The sequence below is a fragment of the Lepidochelys kempii genome, chromosome 7 (genome assembly GCF_965140265.1).
Source record: "Lepidochelys kempii isolate rLepKem1 chromosome 7, rLepKem1.hap2, whole genome shotgun sequence".
In the NCBI taxonomy this organism is placed as follows: domain Eukaryota; kingdom Metazoa; phylum Chordata; order Testudines; family Cheloniidae; genus Lepidochelys; species Lepidochelys kempii.
In genome coordinates, this window is record NC_133262.1 from 85,590,049 (window position 1) to 85,609,694 (window position 19,646).

Consider the following 19,646-nt stretch of genomic DNA (forward strand, 5'->3'; position numbering starts at 1 on the left):
ATTTGGTGATTATGAAAGTGAGGGGCCGATACCTTTATCGGACATAGCATGTGAGATGTGTGAGAGAGCTTCACCCACATAACTCTGCCAATTCACTAGAATCCTAATTTGCCAGGCCCCTGGCTATTCCAGTCCCAGGTCTTCACATAGCTCTGTCAAAGCACCCCAATCCTGACTTGTAACACACTCCTCTGCTCTAGTCTTGAGCAGAAATGGACAAGTATCCCATACCATATATTGGTTTTAAACATGAACATCCACTGGCATTTAAAAGGAGATCCACAATGTTCATTTCAGTGATAATCTACACCCGATTTATTTCACTCTTACAGAGTACTATAAGCTGAATTCCTTAGGCAGTAAGTTATTCTCAAATCAGTAACTACTGCATGAGTATAATCATTAAAAGGCAGTAAAAACTCCAACTTATCTCGGACAGTAGCAAAATAAAATTGAAGTCTGGGATTAAATACAGCAGCTTATTATTATTATTATTGACTACATTTAATTATGAAGGTTACTAGGTTAGCAGTGTCCTGAACTGAATGTGTTAGCAAGATTCAATTACATTAGTTGCAATGCTAGCATCCTCACACAAGCCTGACAAAAACCTCAGCTGGGACCCGCGGGACCACCTGTTTTTCTCCTTCCACAGCCGGAGGTAAACTCTGATAAACTGGGTATGACAGCTCTTTGAAGTGTTCTTCTGCCTTGCAGAGATGACTTGAGACCACCAAATTCATTACACTCAACAGTACATTTTGCAGTATAGGGCTTGAAGAACCATCAGGAAAAGTATTCAGATATTGAGCCACCTGCCTTCACTAAAAAATAATTTTACTAAACACATTTGTGGCTATTTATTTCTGGATCAAGTCATTATCAAACCTCAATTAGCATTAGCCATGGGGTTAGCCAATTTCCCCTCTGTTTCTGTCCACAAGGTCATAGAAATTAGGGCTGGAAAAGACCTGTTCAGTCTTCTAGTCCACCCATAACCTTCCTGAGAAGACCATCAATGAAAGCAGGATTGTATCTAGTTGTTCAATTCTACTGATAGCAGATGTTATTTAATATGTTCAGCATATAAGAATTTATTTAATTAGAAGATTGTATTGTGTTATATTTTGGACAAACTGGACTTTCAGAGCCAATATTTTGTAATGATACATAATGGTACGTAATAGACAAATTCATAATGGAAACCTTAACATATAGACTTGGCTCAGTCTTTATGTCAAACATGTAATAGCCAATTTGACTGGTTACATTTATGAAACATATACTCTTATCATATATATGAAACACTATAAATCACCATTCTTATCAGTTAGCTGAGAGCATATGCATATAGGTACACATACCCCAAAACTTCTAATATGTGTTATTTATTCAAAGGTTAAACTGCAAATATGCATAATCCTTTGCAAATATGGTATGTCTGGGCTGAGTCAATAATTTGAAAGAAATGAGGAACTCCATCCTTTAGTGTCTCTGATACTAAATGTTTCAGAAGATGTGAAAAATGGCATTTGAGAGCAAAGAAAAAGCTAAACAGGTGCCAAGAGAGCAAAAATCAACCCTTTTCTAACTTGTATTACTTAATCAAATTGCTTTTCCTCCTGATGTAACAGCCACTAAGTGAAACTATAGCTTCTCCCACCCCCACAGCTAAAGATCTGCCATCCTTACAACCTCTGAGCTTTTTAAACACAGAAAAAGATGTCATGTCTCTGTTGAAAAATACTCATGCATTTCCCCTGGTGATCTACAGGTGCTCCTAAACAGAGTACTGCATAAACACAAGTGAAAGGAAGTCCCTGATTCTGCCTCCTCCTCCTAATAACTAAGCACTGGCAAAGGTATGCAGGGGGCTCCCTCTTTTGTGACCCCAAAAAGCACTTTTAGAACAATTAACATTTACACTGCAATCCAGCTCAGACCTCAGAGAAGAAGTTATGATCCTTTCTTCTTAGTTAACCTTGATCAACATTAGCAAAAAGTAAGATAAAATAAAATAGTTTATAAGGAAAGCAAAGAAAGACACCCTCCTCTGTGCTGACAAATATATTTAGGAGCAGCTAGTGGTTTAACAAGCCAGGTTTCATACATCACCCAGCGTAGAATAAAGAAAGCATCAGCTGTATATTTAAGCAAATCCCTAAAACAGCGAGTTATTGAAGTCTAATGCATTTCCCTTCCAAGCATTTCCCTATGCTGTCTCCTCTGGAAACTTGCTTCGAACACAGTTTTATGTCTGTGATCAGGTTTTCAGTTCCCTGCATCCTCCACCCTGCAGAGAAATCTACACCTGTCCTCCTAAAAATGAAAAATGCATGCGAGGTAGTCCAAGCTATTATTTCCCCTCCTACCTCAATCGATCGCTTAGCACGTTTTATACACCTTTTATTTGAAGAAAAACAGCAGGAGAGAAAAAGCAATTTCCCATGTTTGGTTTTGTTTTGACACCTGGGTTTTGCTTCTTTCTTTGCACGCATAATTATTTCCATTCGCCTCCCTCCTACTTCTCTCTCTCTCTCTGCTCTTGCTTTTTTAATTATTTTGTCTGTCATTTTGCTGTCGGATCCCGCCATCCGGAAACCATTACTGTGGATCCAATAATATAATGAGAAGGAAGCAGCAGAATGTGGAGCCGCTAGGATCAGACAGCTCGGGTGTAATTATGGAGAGGCAGTAATTGAGCAGGGGGACACATGTCAATAAAAACGCCACCGTTTGTCTGCAGTATTTTCCACCTCACACATTCACACTTGCTCAGCTCATCTTAACGCACAGGTCTAGGCACCGTGAAGGTGCTTATTAACAACAGCCAACAGGAGCCACGTATAACCTTGCCAAACGCACCGTTGCAAACTCATTAGAGCACTTGGGAACGGCTTTGTTTTCACCAAACGATGCAGCGAGCTGCCCTCGCTGCAAAGCTGCTCCGTGCAACAAATGCCTCCCCTTCCCTCTAATGAAAGGCCAACGTTTGCAAAGGGAGTTACCACGTTCATCCCAGCTCGCCCTACCCCCGTGCAATCTAATGCAATCAGGTGCTGCTACTGCCTAGCTTGTGCACGCACTGCTCCGGCTTCCATCTCCCCGATGCCTGCTGGTTTCTAGCTAATACAAAATTAAACAGGTTTGCAAATGAAATCATTTAAATTTTTCCACAGGCAAATTGCGCTTAGTACTTGCTCAGCTCCCTGGGTTTTCGAAGCCTGCCCTGTTGTATTTAGATCTCTTCCCCCTCTTTCCCCGCCCCCCCCCATAACAACAACTAGGGAAGCCCCATGTATTTTACAGATCCATTGAGAGTAGAGATTGCAGTGCTCTCAGCAGCAGCTCTTTCGCACAGGTTTCCCTGCAGCACCCCCTTTTTCGGTTTTCAACGGCCTCGCCTCCCCTCCCCTCCTCTAGGGCGGAACCCCAGGCTGCACGGTTTTAGGCTAGTTTTAGGCTGTAGACTCACGTCTCGAAAGCGGTTCCAGTGTTTGATCTTGCCGCTGTACTGCGAAATGGAAGACAGCCATTGCTCGTCCTCCATAAAATTGCCTGGATGGTCTCCGTCTTTCCCCCCTTTGCTGTCCCCTTCCGCCAAGGCGACAGCCAACAGCAACAGCGGCACCAGACAGCAGCCTGGGGCTCTCATCTCTGATCTCGGTCTTTTTTTCCCCTCCACCTCTCGCAAAGCGATTATTTGTCTCCTGCCCCCTCTGGTCTCCCGGTCTAGGGAGAGCTGGACGGCGGCTCCTCGATGGAATGTGACCGGATTATGAGATGCCCTCCCCTGAAACCCCGAGCTGGAAGCACAGCTAGGATGACGGAGTCTGCGCCAAAAGAGGCCGGCTCAGTCCCTGTAGCATCAGCATCACACTTGACATCATACCTGTTAAACAGGAACCCACCCAGAAGCTACGGGATAGGCTTTCAACGCGAGTCTCGGGAGCGGAGAAAGGCAGGGCAGCGCGGTCACGAGCCCCGCGCACAGGGCTGGGGCTGGGGCTGGGGCTGGGCGTGGGGGAGGGCGGCGGCGGCGGCGGCGGCGGCAGGGCAGCGCGAGCCCCGTGAGCGGGCCAGCGGCCGGGCGCGACACAGACCCTGGGGAGGCGCCTCCAGCTGCCGCTGCAGCCCGGAGCAGGGGGGCGCGGACGGGCTGCGGCTCCCGCTAGCCCAGCGAACCGGGCTCAGAGCCTGATCCGGGCGGGGCCCCTGGGAAGAGCTGCGGGGCCGGGTGCGCGGTGCTGACAGCCCGGCGGGGGCACACCCCGGGCACCAAACCAGCCTCTGGCCGCGTCCCTTCCCCGGGCCGCCGGAGCGGAGCCGGCCCGGCCGCAGCAAGCCGAGCTGTTGCACGGATTTCCATGGAGCGGGTTTTCAGCGGGGGCAGCGCTGCCCCTGTCTCCTGCTCCGGAGCCCCAGGCACGTCCCCCGCGGCGGTGCCTGGATCATGCTGTAGGCAAAGGGCCCGCGGCAGAGCCCGTCCTCTGAAGCTGCAAGAGGCGAGCCTGGCTCTCTGCCCCCGGGCCAGGAGAAGAACGAGGCTCGCCGCTTCCTATGTAGCGATCGGTCGGTCCTTGGAACGTGCAAAGTGGCTGCCGAACAGGAACGTGAACAGCGGGGCTGGGCGCCCTAGACGGGGTGGGGCTCTGCGGGGGATTTGTTTTAAAAGTAAACTTTGGAAAGGGGAGGAAGCTCTGGAGGGGAGGAGTTGGGTTGTGCTGTTTCTAAAGGACACGGTCAACGGGGTTTTAAAAGCTGATTATCCGTATCAGTGATTTTCAACCCTTTTCAGTTGCAGACCCCTAACCATTTTAAATGGAGGTGCTGTGCGCTTTGGAAAGCTGGAGAGTCCAGGGACCACCACTGATCTATATCAATTCCCATTTCTGGCAGAACGCCCCCTTAAATCGTTCAGCCTGCTTAGGCACTATTGGAGTCTAAGTAGGGCCCAGATCCTGCAATCAGCTCTATGCCAGCAGCCCCTCACCCCCAGCTGCAGCCCAGAGCCCCGTTGAAGTCAGTAGGGTTTTGCAGAAGTTCACCAACCCAAACCTCACTGTAGAACTAGGGTCTGACGGACTGCGGAAAGTGCTGTCAAATGCACCAAGAAATCAATGGCTAAAAGAGAAAAAATGTTTTTAGTAACTTCATTTATAGTAATGGTAGGTGTTATTTGTCACAATACCAGCTACAACATGTTCAGACAAATGTGATTTTCAAGAGGACAGCATCCCTTTAAAGGGCTACACTCTTGGAATGTCTGCTGGGAATTGATTTTTCTTCCCCATAAGAGAGAGGAATAATAGATGTTTACATCAACTGTAAAGCAAATAGGAGCCAAAAATTCTGGAGGCACAAAACATGTTGATCACACAGGACCAGATTCAGATTTCAAAGAAATTCTTGGCTTTCAGTCTAGAAATTAACAATACTAAAGACAATCTGCAGAAGGGAAAACAGACTAACATTCTTTTAACTCTCCCTTGAATGTAAACCGAAACAGAACTAAAGGACCTGTACAAACACAGCCATTAATGGCCCTTCTACAGTTCTGCTCACTCACTTGATACAGTATTTGTGCACAAAGAACCATATCCTGCCACCCTTGCTCATGGAAAGTAGTACCTTACTATGTGCTAGTCCCACTGATTTCAATATGACAGGTTTCAGAGTAACAGCTGTGTTAGTCTTTATTTGCAAAAAGAAAAGGAGGACTTGTGGCACCTTAGAGACTAATTTATTGGAGCATAAGCTTTCGTGAGCTACAGCTCACTTCATCATGAGGAGAGGTAAATCACTGCAGGGCTGGGGACACCCCAGCCAGTGGCTCCTACCCTGAGCCGGGATCAGCTGCTAGTCCTGGCTGGGTTGGAGGCAGGAGAGAATGGGATTTCCTGTTCCCCTGCAAGGGGTGTCTGGGGCTGTGTCAGACCCACCCCCCAAACCTCCCCCAGCTGCAGGAAGCTCACCATCCTCCCCTGCTTCCTGGCCGCATCACTCCTCAACTGTGGGGGGAGGGGTCCCTGTATAGAGAGCTGCTCCCCCATCCGCCCAACTCCCATGTATCCAGACTTCCCATACCCAGACTCCCCCACCAAGCCTCACGCAGAACCCCTTTAGCCCTCCATACTCAAACCCCACCCCACTGAACCTCAACTCCTGCATCTGGAGCCCCCTGCACCCAGACCCCCACCACTGAGCTTCCTGCACTTAAAACCCCACCCAAATGAGCCCCATACCCCTGAACCATCCTGAGCCCCCACATCCAGACCCCCCATCCCAGCGACCCTCAACAAGTGGCACCCAGACCCCCACCCCACCAAGCCCCACTCCCCGAGTACCCAGACTCCTCTGCTGGCACCCTCACACCCAGACCCCTCCACTGAGCCCCAACCAGTCACTTGGAAGCCCCCGCAGAGTCCCATTGCCCCTGTACCTGGAACTCCCCACAATGAGCCTCTGTGCATTCAGATCCCCCCACACCAAACCCCCCCCCACTGAGCTGCCTGCACCCAGATTGTCCCACACCTGGATCCCCCCACAATAAGCCCCTCCATACTTGGATCCTGCCTGGTTGAGCCTACCTGCCCTGCACCTGGTGTGCCTGGCACCTGGTATTTCTAGGGCAGGCCCAGGCCTTGTGCTATGTCAGAGTTGGGTGCAGCCTCACCACTGAATCCATGTCCCATGGGTGGGGAGTGGGAGGCTGAAGGGTTCTCTCACCTTCGTACAGCCAGTGGCCTGTGCTCCCCACTGCCATGCTGGAGCCTCTGCATTTATTTATTGACAAATAAAACTTGCATAATTTTAAAATACTGTGCTCAGAATTTAATTTTTTTGGCACAGAATGCCCTCAGGAGTAATTAATGATGATCTCAATAAGGAAAAACAGCAAGAAAAAAAATATTAAAGGGCAAAACTAGTTGGAAAGAAAATTTTATAGTTAAGCTTCTAAGAGGGAATTGCATATAAAGAGGAATAAAAATAGTACTCAGTGTCCTTTAGAGCTTGAATATTTAGTTTGATGTGTATTGCTAAGTGCATAAACAGCTTCTTGGTTACAATGCTTCTTGGTTACAGATGTTAAAAAATAAAACATGCTAAGAAGCTTTTATATGTACATCTTTCTACCGCAAAAAGAAAATCTAGTCTGTACTTTTGGGTGGAAGACTAACAGCCTGATCCTGAGATCTATTTCTTGAGAGGTGCTGAAAGCTGAAACCAACAGGAGTGGAGAGCTCTCAGCATCTTACAGGTCCCAAATGTGTGTAAGCAGCATTGCTAAGCAGCATTAAGGGTGGTTTTCGAAAAGGCTCTTCCCACCAGAGAATAAGTGTGCAATGGCATTGGGCAGCATGGGAAGAGAGCTGGAGGGAAATAGCCTATTAAAATAGAGTACAGGATAGCTTCAGACTAATGCGTGAATATTAAAACTGATTTTCTGAGCAAAAGGAATGTTTTGGATACAAAATGAAGAAACCAGGATCATCCATTTTTAAACTTTCCTGGGGGTGGGGGGGCTGGGGGGGAGGACTATGTTGCCACTATTACTGAATTCGGAAAGATGATCCCCAGCTAACATGAAATAAAACCTTTACAACAGAGCAGCATTGTTTAAGCAAATTGTCTTAAGATATTGTCTCAAAGTATCGCCAACTGTAATAATTTTGCTCCTTTATCAGAAAATCATTTACAATAAACAGATTTTTGACAGTCTGAGGAATGACTGCTTAAAACAGTTCTCACTGCGTTTATTGCAAATGGTTTATTAATACAAGTGCAAAAAGTTTACAAAAAATAATTTATGATAGCTTTATTAATGCAACAGGAGTTAAACACTGTTTTTGAAAGGAATTTATTTGGTTATTAACATCACAAATGTTACAGAAACACTGTCAAACTGTTTGGGCCTCAAGTAATGACTTGCCTTAACATTGTTATCTTACAGTCTGGGGAAACTCTTCTGGATTTTAAACATTTATTTTGAGAGTTACAGTTGCTCATTTAAAAACAAAATTCTCAAGATTTGGTGCGACACCCAGAAAGCCGGGTGTGCACCCTCTGCGAGTCTACAACAAGCAGTTTAGTGACAAATGTAAACAGGAACATGCAACATTCCTGTTCATATAAGGCCTGATCCAAAGACCACTGATTTCAATACGAGTCTTTCCACTGACTTCACTGGGCTTTGAACTAGTGAAGTAAACAAAACGAAGACATGTCTTCTGCTCCATTACAAAGAAGGCTGAAGAGGGAGACTGGGATAGACAAATATTTGCTAGAGGGAAAAAAAACTGAAGAGAAATGCATGTTATTTCTGTAAACTTGTAAGATGGCACTAAACATCTGATAAAAATGAGAAAACTGCATATAAAAGGTTAGCTGACAATGACCCTTTATCCTAAAGATGCCAGCTAGCTTCCAAGCGGAAGAAACCTGTAAACTAGAAGTGTTAAGGGAAATGAAAAAGCTGTGTGAGGTGGAGGTATGAGACCAGAGCTTTTTGAGAGGATGGGGAGATGGGATATTTGTAGGAAGGACTGCAAGAGAGTTCCACCAAGAAAATGCAATGTCGCGGATTGTGCATGGTTCTTTGAAGACATAACATGGCATCCCAGTCTTTGTAGAATCCTTAGAAGAGATCTCTGTTCATATTTGAGGCTCCAAAATTAATGTAACCCCTTTACAATTCTGCAATTCTGGGGGCACAGCAGATCTGTTGGAGCAGCTGAGTTTTTATTTCAGGAGAAAGTGAGCTGCCCAGATGTAGCGTAGTAACCCGAGCTGTCTGTGGAGAACCTCTGAGAAAGATGGACTGAATTCAGCTGCAGTTCTCCAAAGTAGAAGTTCTCAAAGATCTGAAAGAGAGGAGTTAGAACCCATAAGGAATGTCCAAACAGAACAAACTGAGGCATGTTTTCAGACCTGCCTGTAAAAATCAACCTTGGAAAGTCTCTTCTGACATTTAGCTCTACTTCTGTATTTGTTTTGCATTTAGAATGATTCTTCAGAAGAGTGTGTTTTTTTTTAATAGAAAGTGAGATTAGCCTTTGTTGAGGATGCCAGATAAAGTTTAGGAAACTGAATTCCTGTAGTACAAACAGTTTAGTAGCAAGTTTTCACCACCCGACCTCATCATTTGTCTCAGCCATGAACTAGAGGGACCACACCATTAGATAGGAGAAATTAATTCAGCCTCCAGGCCTATTCCAATCCTTAGTGGAGATCACCAACAAGGGGGCCAGTCTGGGATAACTACAATTGGTTTTGCAATGTCCATAGGAAACTGGATTGAGACTAGATCATTCACATGAGTCAAACAGTCCTCAGAAGGCAATGTTTGTGGCCAGTCTGGTCCAAATTCAGATTTGTACACAAGGTGGAAGGCTCTTTATCCTAACATTAAACCCCAAATCACTGAGTCCCTCTTTATTCAAAGACTTTCAAGAGCAAAGGGGAAAAAAAGCCAACACAGTTCATGAGGGAGCCACTCCAGTAATTAATGCCATTTATGAGTCACGCACAAAAGTGACATCAGAATTAATTATTGGAAAGTTCAAGCAATACTGCTTGGAAATGCATCATGTTGAAGTATAAAGTGCTTTTCCCATTCCATTAAGATGTAGGAAATTACTCTACCTTAAAATACCAGTGATGCCTTAGGAAAGCTTTCCAATAAAAATCCTACTTTCAAACTCATTTTAATGTTCCAATGCTGAGGGTCATCAAGGGCCTGAATGGTATGGTCTCCCTACCCCGGGGGAACTTACAAACCCTCATTCCGTCTGTCCCCTATTGAATTTTATCTGTCCCTGTAAACACTGCCTCAAGACAGCCACACAGCTCTTCCTGCCATTATGGAACATGCAGACATTAATGGCTAGGAAACACTCTGTTCATTAAAGCCTGCCCTTCTAGGGCCAATGATGCATTGATTTTTCCATATGTAATCATCTTAAACCCAAGATCTAGTGCATCTACGAGGATGCACTTTCCCCTTTCCAAAATGCATGCAGGTCTCCCCAGCACTGATTTATACAATTTACTTCTATTACTGGCTTTGACAAATTGGTCTGACATTGCAAATACCCCTTTCTGTAAAAAACAAAAAACACTACTGGAAATGCTCATGAGACAAGTCTTGATTTTATTTTAAAGTGAATTTAGCTCTAGTGAAAGCTGCTCGATTACTAGCTTTGGAGATGGAAATTCCCTATTTATCCACAGGAGAACTAGTGAAAGCTCCCCCCCAATGCTGCACCAGCAGAGTGCTCGAGCTGTGGCCTGGATGCATCAGCTCCAGCAGTAGAAGACAGTTGAGTCATCATGGCTAATACATCTCTCTGCACCTCTGTATGAAAATACCAGTTTGTCTGGACACTCGTCCACTAGGAACTGGACTAAGACTAGCAATTTATTCATAGTCACCAAACTATTACATAGTAACTTTTTGCTTACTCTCACTACCAGCATGGGATAGATTCAAAACAGTGACCAACATGACAAAGGCTGTGTCCCCCATTACCAATCAGCCAGTTCATGGTGATCTTCATAACATTTGCCCATGACCTATTCTTTTAAATTAGTAACTGTTAAAACATTTTACCTCCATTTATTAATTCTGTTCTCTTCTTTTAGAATCTAGTATACATCTAATTAGAACCCACTGCCAATTTACTTCTAACAGGGATTTAGTGGTGGAATTACCAAATTCATCATTCATAATCCTATTGGGTTAGAGAAACTGGTTGTAAGTCACCAAAAGGTAATTACAAGAATGCACTTGGCATTGACAGAAACCAGTTGCCCTGCTGATGGGGATCTCTCAGATTTATTTCCTGGCAGGAGGCTCTCCCACAGTACTGGTCACTGCATTCTTGTAAACATGAGTAAGGAAGGGGGCAGATTTTGCTTCTAACTAAGGCAGAAATTCAAGTCAGTATAAGGAGATGGACTTTAGGATTGTCACCCATTTCTTCATACCTAGGTACTCTTTTTTTCTAATGAGTTCTGCCCTCCCCTCACTGCCCAATCCATTTGCATGGAAGAGAGCTGCTTTTCCAAGCAGTGCATTAGTCAAGTTTCCTCCATTATCTAGGAGGATCACTCCTGCGATGCTTCTAGCCCCCCTGAGAACTGGAATGAGAGGTCACTCCCAAAACCCAAATTTCCCAAGTGCTAAGTACTCTTCCTGTCTAGATCCTTGGGCAAGCTCAATTTCAGTTCTTTCACCTATTTATCCACCTCAGTGGAAGAATCTGCTGAGGTCTATTACTCGAGTTGAGGAGAAACGCTTTTCCTATTCATAATTTTTGTCATCTCCTCCTCTTGTGCTGTATGGAGTTTTGAGGACTGGGTGGATATAGCTCAGCTAGCAGGAATGTAATTGAAATGCAGCTGTAGCTCTAACGGAGCACACACCCCATTTAAAATGAGATATTTTAATAAAGTATCTAAACAGTAGGAGGCATGAAAGATGAGAAATGACTAAGAAAGCCCAAACCCCATTCTATACAATTATAAAGATTAAGTATCAGAGTAGCAGCCGTGTTAGTCTGTATCCGCAAAAAGAAAAGGAGTACTTGTGGCACCTTAGAGACTAACAAATTTGCTTGAGCTGTAGCTCACGAAAGCTTATGCTCAAATAAATTTGTTAATCTTTTGGCACCTTAGAAACTAAGTACGTTCCCAGAAGCTTCTGAAGTTCACATTAGAGCACAGAGGACCACAGTGTCTCAGACAAGCATTAGTGAAGGTAAAATGATTTTCTCTCTCTCTTTTTTTTTTGCTTTGATTGCTCTGAAGAATAATTTTCATTACATCTCCAGACCAGGCTCAGTGTCAACTGACCTGAAATCTACCAACCATAAGAAAACTTTAAAACTCTCAACTGTCAAGATGTTCATACAGTTTATTCCCCTCCTACTGGTCCTTATAACCCTCTTCCTTGGAAAAAGGGAACACAAATCTGCTTCCACAACAAAAATGATCGCCCTATCATTGCTTACACAACAGAGATTGCTGTAAGGTTCTTGTGAATCCAGACATGCTGTATATTTGTGGGAAAAATAATATACTCAGAATTCCATGAACTTTGCAAATAAATAATAAAGTTACATGTTGGGGCGGTCCAGTCCCAACAGCAATTCACTGAAATCAAATCCATACACAAAACAGTTTATAATAGCAATCCTTTCAAAATAATTACTTCTGCAATCTTTCAATATAGCAGTTTGGTTTTGTTTCTAAGTCTCAGAATAATAAGTGGCAGCATTAATTAAAAAAATTTCTTGAGTAACATCAGACATCTTGTCAGTAAGATCAGAGGCTTTCCATTCATACGATGTAAGAGGTGAAGAGCTTCTCCCTTGGCTTTTTTTTTTTTTTTTTTTTTTTAAGAAGAGACAGGTGTGTGGTGGGTGTGTTTTCCCCAGGGATAACACTGCTGAAACTCCTGAGTTTTAGGCCATGTCTACACTAGAGACCTTTCAGTGACACAGCTGTACTGATGCAACTGCACCACTGTAAGATCTCCTGTGCAGCTGCTTTATGCTGTAAGGAGAGAGCTCTCCATCAACATAATTAAACCACTCTCAACAAGCGGTGGTAGCTCTGTTGGCTGGAGAGCGTCTCCCACCAGCATAGTGCTGTCCACACTGGTGCTTCTGTCAGTGAAACTTATGTCGCTCAAGGGGGTGTTTTTTTCACACCCATGAGCAACTTAAGTTATACCGACAAAAGTGTTAGTGTAGACAGCCTTAGTAATAAAGCTGTACATTCTCAAAGTAAACATGCTGCAAGGACAACCATAGCCATTTTTCCTGCTTTATTTCAAGACTTCTACACTTTTACTGACACTTCCTCACTCCCTCAAGGTCCCAATGACAGAAGCCATTAGAGTCCACAAATACTAATCCTGAGTAGCATTGCCACCTGTCTATCCACACTGCACTGCTGCCGGAGATTGCAATCGACTGGTTGGCAACCACTGTTAGACGCTCCTGTTGGAAGTTTAAAAATAAACTATTCCTGTCCAGAGGTTCATTCCCCGCTACTATGCACAGATTACACTGCAGGGTGCCCCAGGAGTGCTGGCAGTCATTTTATAAACAAGGATGGAACACTGAAGTATTTGTTTTGGTAACCCCCCCCACACACAATTAAACACTGCAAATGTAAGCAAAAATGTTACGACAAACTTCAGTCCAAACCTCAAGAGTATCCTTTTTAAAGAGGCTGTAAGTTGAAGCAGGCCATCAAAAATAGGTGAATTTTTTTCTGCATTTTTAAAAACACACAATTACTTATTGCAAAAATACAATCAAACGAGTAACATTTCAAGATGAAATATAACTGTGCCCACATTACTTTTCAGTGCCTTATCTTACGCATTTGTAAAGCACTCATCACCATACTACTTATGTCCTGTGGTTTCCTCTCTAAACAACCTTCCCAGAATAAGTTGGTACCTCTGTTTTCAAGCCTTGGAACAGCAGTGGTAAATCACAGAGCAAAGCCACAAAGACAGCAGCAAAGCACTTCAGCTCCATTTATTCAGAGAGGGAATAAAAGCATCAGTTTGTGCTGGCAAATCATCTACCACAGGTGCAACAAATATGAGAAATATTAATGGATTTGTCTGAAGAGGCAATGGGCGGCAGAAGGACAAAAGGCGGACAAAAGGCAAGAGGAGGAAAGGAAGCAATGGTATTTAAAAACTTCCTTCATGTAATCTTTTAAGATTGCACTTTCAGCTGCTTAGCCTGGATTTTGCTGCTATTGTCAGGATTACCGATAAATCTGAAAGCTTTGCTTTGCCTCAAGTGGCATGACCAAAATCAGAGTGTCCAAGTAGTTCTCCTGAGAGTCTCAATACTCAAAATGCCAAACGAACAACTCACTGCAATGCCTTGCAATTAAAAACTACCATCAAAGAGCTGCATTATCACTGGATAAAATGCACACACATCATAGTCTGCAGGGAGATCAGTCTGCTGCAAACTCCAGCCACATCAGTACTGCCTTAGGGTAGGGCTATTGTAGATTAACCGTACAAAACTGTCCCTGGTGAATCAGCACTGCAGCATAGCGGAGGCATATTAGGTCACTAGCCTGTGACCGATTACCCTAAAAAAATAGCTTCCTTTTTCATGGATATGATAGGCTCAAGTGTTTCAACCTGAAGCAAGTACCAAAAATATGAACTCTCTCTTTTGGGAAGCAGAGGAGTAAGGGGTAGTGGCCAGTACATATAAAAAAATAATAAATCAAATGCCTACCTGGTAGATGGGAGGATAATACAGCAATCTCTTTTCTCTCCAGTATGCAGGTGCTGCACATTTGTTAAGATTGCTTAGTGAAATACATGTATGCAGTGTACTAGGATGACTTTGCTCTATCCCTGCTGGTGTGCAACTCTTTCAAAAATGAAATTCTGAAATGCAGCATGCAGTTAGCAAACCAGCACTTTGCACACATAAGGCACAGTGCTGGGAATCAGTGGACAGAAATGTCAGGTAACAGAGATGTGCAGAGACTGCTTATGCTAGGATATCAAATTCAAGCTCAAAAGGAGGGTTTACAGACAGAAAGGGTCAGCTGCTTTGCATACTGTGACAGCAGCCACCAACTTCCCCAACCACATCTGCTACTTGGCTGGTCCTGATCAGAAACTGCATTCGAGTATATGAAAGAATCATTGAAAACCAAAATAGAATTAAAAAGACAAGATCCAAGGTACTAACAGGTGTGATGCTGGCAAGCAGCAGAATAGACAGACATTCACCTGCATGGTAATCTGCTTGCCTGATTATAAACACACACAACTAGCCAAGCAGAATTCTGTGGCGGAAGTTCACCATCCTCAAGAGCTTTGGGGGTTGGTTGTGTGTGTGTTAGGGGAAGAGGTTGTTAGCAACCCCAGATTTCACCAAAGCATCTGGCTGGTCAGTGCAAAAGGTTCGGTCCCATATCAATTTTCAGAGAAGCTGGGAGAACAGAAATTGTGTTCGGAACTGTATACTCACCATACCTCTCTCTGGGGACACCTCAAGCAGTGCCAGGTAAGTGAGGTACAGGAGCCCAGTGATAGTGGCCTTTAAAACTAGAAAAATCTAAACTTAGATGAAATAAAATCTCTCCTATCTCTGAAAAATAGCAGTAGGTTAGGGAGGCACTTCCCTAAAAAAAAAAAAAAAAAAAAAAAAAAAAAAAGAAAAGAAACATTATCCAGCCCACTAAATTGCAGAGAAGATCCAGTGGCATCTCTTAAAATGAATACAACCCCTCTAAAATCTGAGATAACAGCATAAAGCAACCTATTCATTAATTTTTAATCCACCCACAGCTGTTTCAAAGTCCACTCCAGGACAGAGGTCTACACACAAGGATGGATGGTTTCCTAGAAGAAAAAGGATGCTCCGCAAGTTAATTGAAGTAGAGCGATCAGAAGGCACTTTCTGGGGGTCTTTGGGCAAATCGGGGTCTCTCCATACTTCAGACCATCAGTCTGCCAAATGCTACTTGTCTGTCTCACAGGAGTACTGTATAATTTAATTAATGTTTGTATAGTATTTTTATAGCTTGTGCTGGAATATGCTAAAGAAGAGCAAAGTATCATCATTCATCACTCTGAAGAATTTGGCTAAACCAAAAGTCTGATACCAATATAGACTAGAGAGGATAGGACACTTAACTCGGTATGTCTCCCCACCAACCAAAGGATAAAATTCCGCAAAGGTAGTAAGGATACATTCTTCCCCTTGACACAACTGATACTGGTACCAAGAAAGAGCGGAAGGACAAGTAGATCAAAGTGACTGATGGCAAAATCACTCCGGACAAAAATGATTTATAAAAGTGGAGGTCAATTTTAGAGTTCATGAATGTGTGCATCAGACAGCTCTAAATGCAGTACACCTTTGCAAAGCACCTGGCTTCTACTTTGCCATCTGTCCCCACACAGCTCTGCTAGTGAACCTCAAGTGTTTTATGTAAACACCCTGCTATTCCAGTTCTGGGCCCTCATTGAGCTGTCTAATGCACCTCAATCCTAATTTGCCTCACCTTTTCCACTTGGAACACCCAAAACAGATTTGCCAATGCTTCTTACTTCTGTGTTGTGCCCCTGCTGTTCCTAGCAAAGGTTTGTCTAGAGAAGAATTTGCCAATAGTAATTAATTTTGGGCAAATGCCCCTTAAAGACTATGCTGAGAGAAAGCCAAATTCATTTCATCTGTGACCAAAACTAAATTTCAACACCTCTAGAATAGGTGTGGCCAAACTCTGGCTCGTGAGCCGCATGTGGCTCTTTTACAGTTAAGTGCAGCTTGCTGAGCCCACTATGTACCCCTCCACTCTCCACCTACCAGACTGGGGGAGGGGGGGCCAGAGTTTGGGGCTTCTGCCCTGTGGCGGGGGGGTGGGGGTAGGGGATTCTTCCCTGCAGGGAGCGGAGCAGGGGAAGGGCATTGTCAAAGAGCTTTAGCCCCATGCCCCAGTAGCACTGCTCTCCGCAGGGCAGGTTGTGAATGTCTCAAGGCTCTTGAACTTCTCAAGATTATTGTACACAGCTCGGAGGGTCAGTAAGTTTGGCCACTCCTGCTCTAGAAGTTAAAAATTCTCTATTAGCACATGGAAGATACAAACTTGCAACCAAACATACAACCTGGCAACATGTCAAATTCTCGGAAGTTTGTTCAATTAACAGCTTTCTATTTTCACATTCAAAATATGTTTTCTGAAGCATTTCAGAGCCAAAAATGATTTTACTCTGGTTATTATTCACTCCGGGCTCTGTTACCCCCATGATTATCTGACAGAGGTTTAATGATATTTGGAAGCTTTCCAGCAATAATGTAGAAGGACTGCAGAAAGAGGAGGCAGACAGGTGCTGATCCAGAGAGGCAGCTCCTTATAATGCACACCACCTTCTGTCAAAACTCGAAAGCTGCTCCCTTTTAATGGCTTAAGGCATTCCAGCCAGATGATGAACAAAACATTTAATTATTGCACAGGTGTTTTATGATTAAGATGTGCTTCAGAGGAGTTCCACAGCAAGCACAGAAAAAAAATTACTGGGAGTGGAAAAGAGGGAAGCATTTTACCGTCACAAGCACACACCCCACACCAGGGATTCAAAATCAGAAAGACAAAGAACATGTCAGATAGATATCTGGATCATTGGTTTTGTTCTGCAAGCACACATATCTGGCTGTACCCCACTCTCTCTGCCCCACTGACGTGCAGTGTAACCCTTATGCTCTTGATAAGGTGATGAACAACCCTTAAATGTTATTTCTTGCATCCTAGATTTCTGAAGGGGCTGTAGAAGATATGCCTGTACATATTTTATCACAGATACAATGAAGCAATATGGACTTCTCTGTGGTAGAATGTCTAGGACAGGGGTTCTCAAACTGGGGGTCAGTACTCCTCAGGGTGTCGCGAGGTTATATATATATATATATGGGGGGTCATGAGCTGTCAGCCTCCACCCCAAACCCTGTTTTGCCTCCAGCATTTATAATGGTGTTAAATATATTAAAAAGTGGTTTTAATTTATTGGGGGGGGGGGAAAATCACACTCAGAGGCTTGCTATGTGAAAGGGGTCACCAGCACAAAAGTTTGAGAACCACTGGTCTAGCATCATAAAAATTCAAATGATCCATTCTCGATTTTCTCAATTAATATACAATGCAAAATACAAATACCATAATTTACCAAAAATTCATCATTCATTTTTCTCTCAATTCTGTTAACTGGTTTTGCAACAAAGCAAATAAACATGAAATTATTACAATTGAGTTTTTAAAAAAGTCTCAGTGTAAACCACAATGCAAAACAAAACTACTTATATATTTTCTTAAATAAGGAAACAAAATTAAAATCAACCTCTTAAGTCAGCTATGCTTTGGCTTTTAAAGCACTAAACATGTAATCAGTTCTTACTGGAAAGTTATCATTACTTATTATGAAGGGGGGGGGGTTGAATTTGTGGACTGCATGTGATTTTTTTTAAAGTTTTCTTTTATTGAATCAAAGTAAAGCAAATACAAAAACAAAAATAAATATTTGCTATAAAATAAGAACGAACTATATAACATTGGGTGTTTTGCACAAATTTCATGCAACAATCCCAAAATACATAAACACACTGTAGGTACAGATAATATAGTAGCCAACATTTTCAATGCAGGCGCAAAGCCAATGTTTAGATACATGAACGAATGAGTTTTCGAAAACGTTCAGCACCAACAGCACCCGCTGAAGTCTACGGGACCTGCGGCATGCTCTGCACTTTTGAAAAACAAGCCATTTATTTAGGTGTCTAAATACAGCTTTAAGATTGAGATTTTTTTCAAAGCTATGCAGAGGATCTGCCACCTAACACTTAAATTAATGCCACCTCCCTTCCCGCCCCAGCTTGAGGAGGATGTGGTTGTAGTACTCCAGGACTTCAGTGATCCCCAGCTTGCATGCAGGGGATTTAGGGCTGTTACAGGGGCTGATATAGCTTAAAGCAGTCAGCACAGAACCATCTCCAGAACTGGAGGCCTGTAAACAACTCTTTTGCTGCTTCCACCACAACCATTACTAGAACAGCTGAGGACAGTCTGGTTCACAGGGAGGCCAAAGATTACTGACAGCAATTTAGGACCTTCTTCTTACCATTTACTTTTTTTAAAAAAACAAAACAAAAACCTACTTCAGGCTCTATTTATCTCCCAGTTATGTTTTGGTATCTGGTAGATGTGAAAAATTCACAGGTTGGTTGGAAATATAACAGATGGTTCCTTCTCCTCAACTGCTGTTCTATGAAATCACAGTTCATTGTGAAATTGTGGGATGACTACATCAACAATGAGCATGTGATACATAAGCTAAGGGCAATGGGAAGGTAGTCAGGAAGACATACTCCATCATGACAGTTCAATTAATCTGGTAGGTGCTTGCTGTTGTTTCTTAAGGCAAGACTTTTTGGGGCTAGCTGACAGGCTCTCTCAGTGGAGGCCTTTCCCTTGGGAATTCACTCTCCTTCACAGCACAAATCTTGTAGTGTTAAGGGAACAATGCAAGATATTTGTTTTAGCTTCCAGTTCTCTCTCTTCTCCCTCAGTTTATAAAATAAATGCACTTCAGCTTTATAAATAAGGCCTAGCTGCTATGGTGAAAAGAACTTTGCAAACCAACAAATAAATACAAGTATGTATCAGAATTAACTGAATTACTAGTTATTTTGGAAAACACCAAACTTTTGCACATTTACAGGTTGCTAACTTTCTAAAGTCTACTATACAAAAAACTGGTGGATACAGGGTTGAACATGTCTTTGGAAAAAGTTTCACAACTCCTGAATTAACTTATTAATTTCCAAAGCGTGTCCCACCTATGACCAACAGAGGTCACCTGCAGCCCACCTCTCCTCCTAATCAAGAACTGTGCAACATCCTTGTGGCCCCATGCAGTACATACTACAGCAAATGCTTATATGCAGCTAGGCTGACTAATTTCCAGCAGCTTCCATAATTGTTTATGTTTATTTTTGCAATGAAGAGGCTGGATGCCCGTAGAAGCAACTGGAAACAAGGAGTAGCTGCCACCAGCATATGATCAAGCCAGCTCTACTCAGACCATGAGT

The 19,646-nt window shown here is 43.3% G+C and overlaps 2 protein-coding genes across 2 annotated transcripts in view; both read right to left on the bottom strand.

Annotated features, from left to right (window-relative positions):
- SPOCK2 (SPARC (osteonectin), cwcv and kazal like domains proteoglycan 2) overlaps positions 1–3,967 on the bottom strand; it is a 65,149-nt gene extending 61,182 nt beyond the window's left edge. Inside the window, exon 1 of the mRNA XM_073353609.1 lies at positions 3,476–3,967. Coding sequence (XP_073209710.1) covers positions 3,476–3,655 — 180 coding nt within the window. The 5' untranslated portion in view covers positions 3,656–3,967. The remainder of the gene's footprint in view (positions 1–3,475) is intronic.
- A 3,878-nt stretch (positions 3,968–7,845) lies between these two features.
- The window catches only part of ASCC1 (activating signal cointegrator 1 complex subunit 1), a 47,059-nt gene continuing 35,258 nt past the window's right edge, over positions 7,846–19,646 (bottom strand). Inside the window, 1 exon segment of the mRNA XM_073353610.1 lies at positions 7,846–8,864. Within this exon segment, the coding sequence (XP_073209711.1) occupies positions 8,748–8,864 (117 nt within the window). The 3' untranslated portion in view covers positions 7,846–8,747.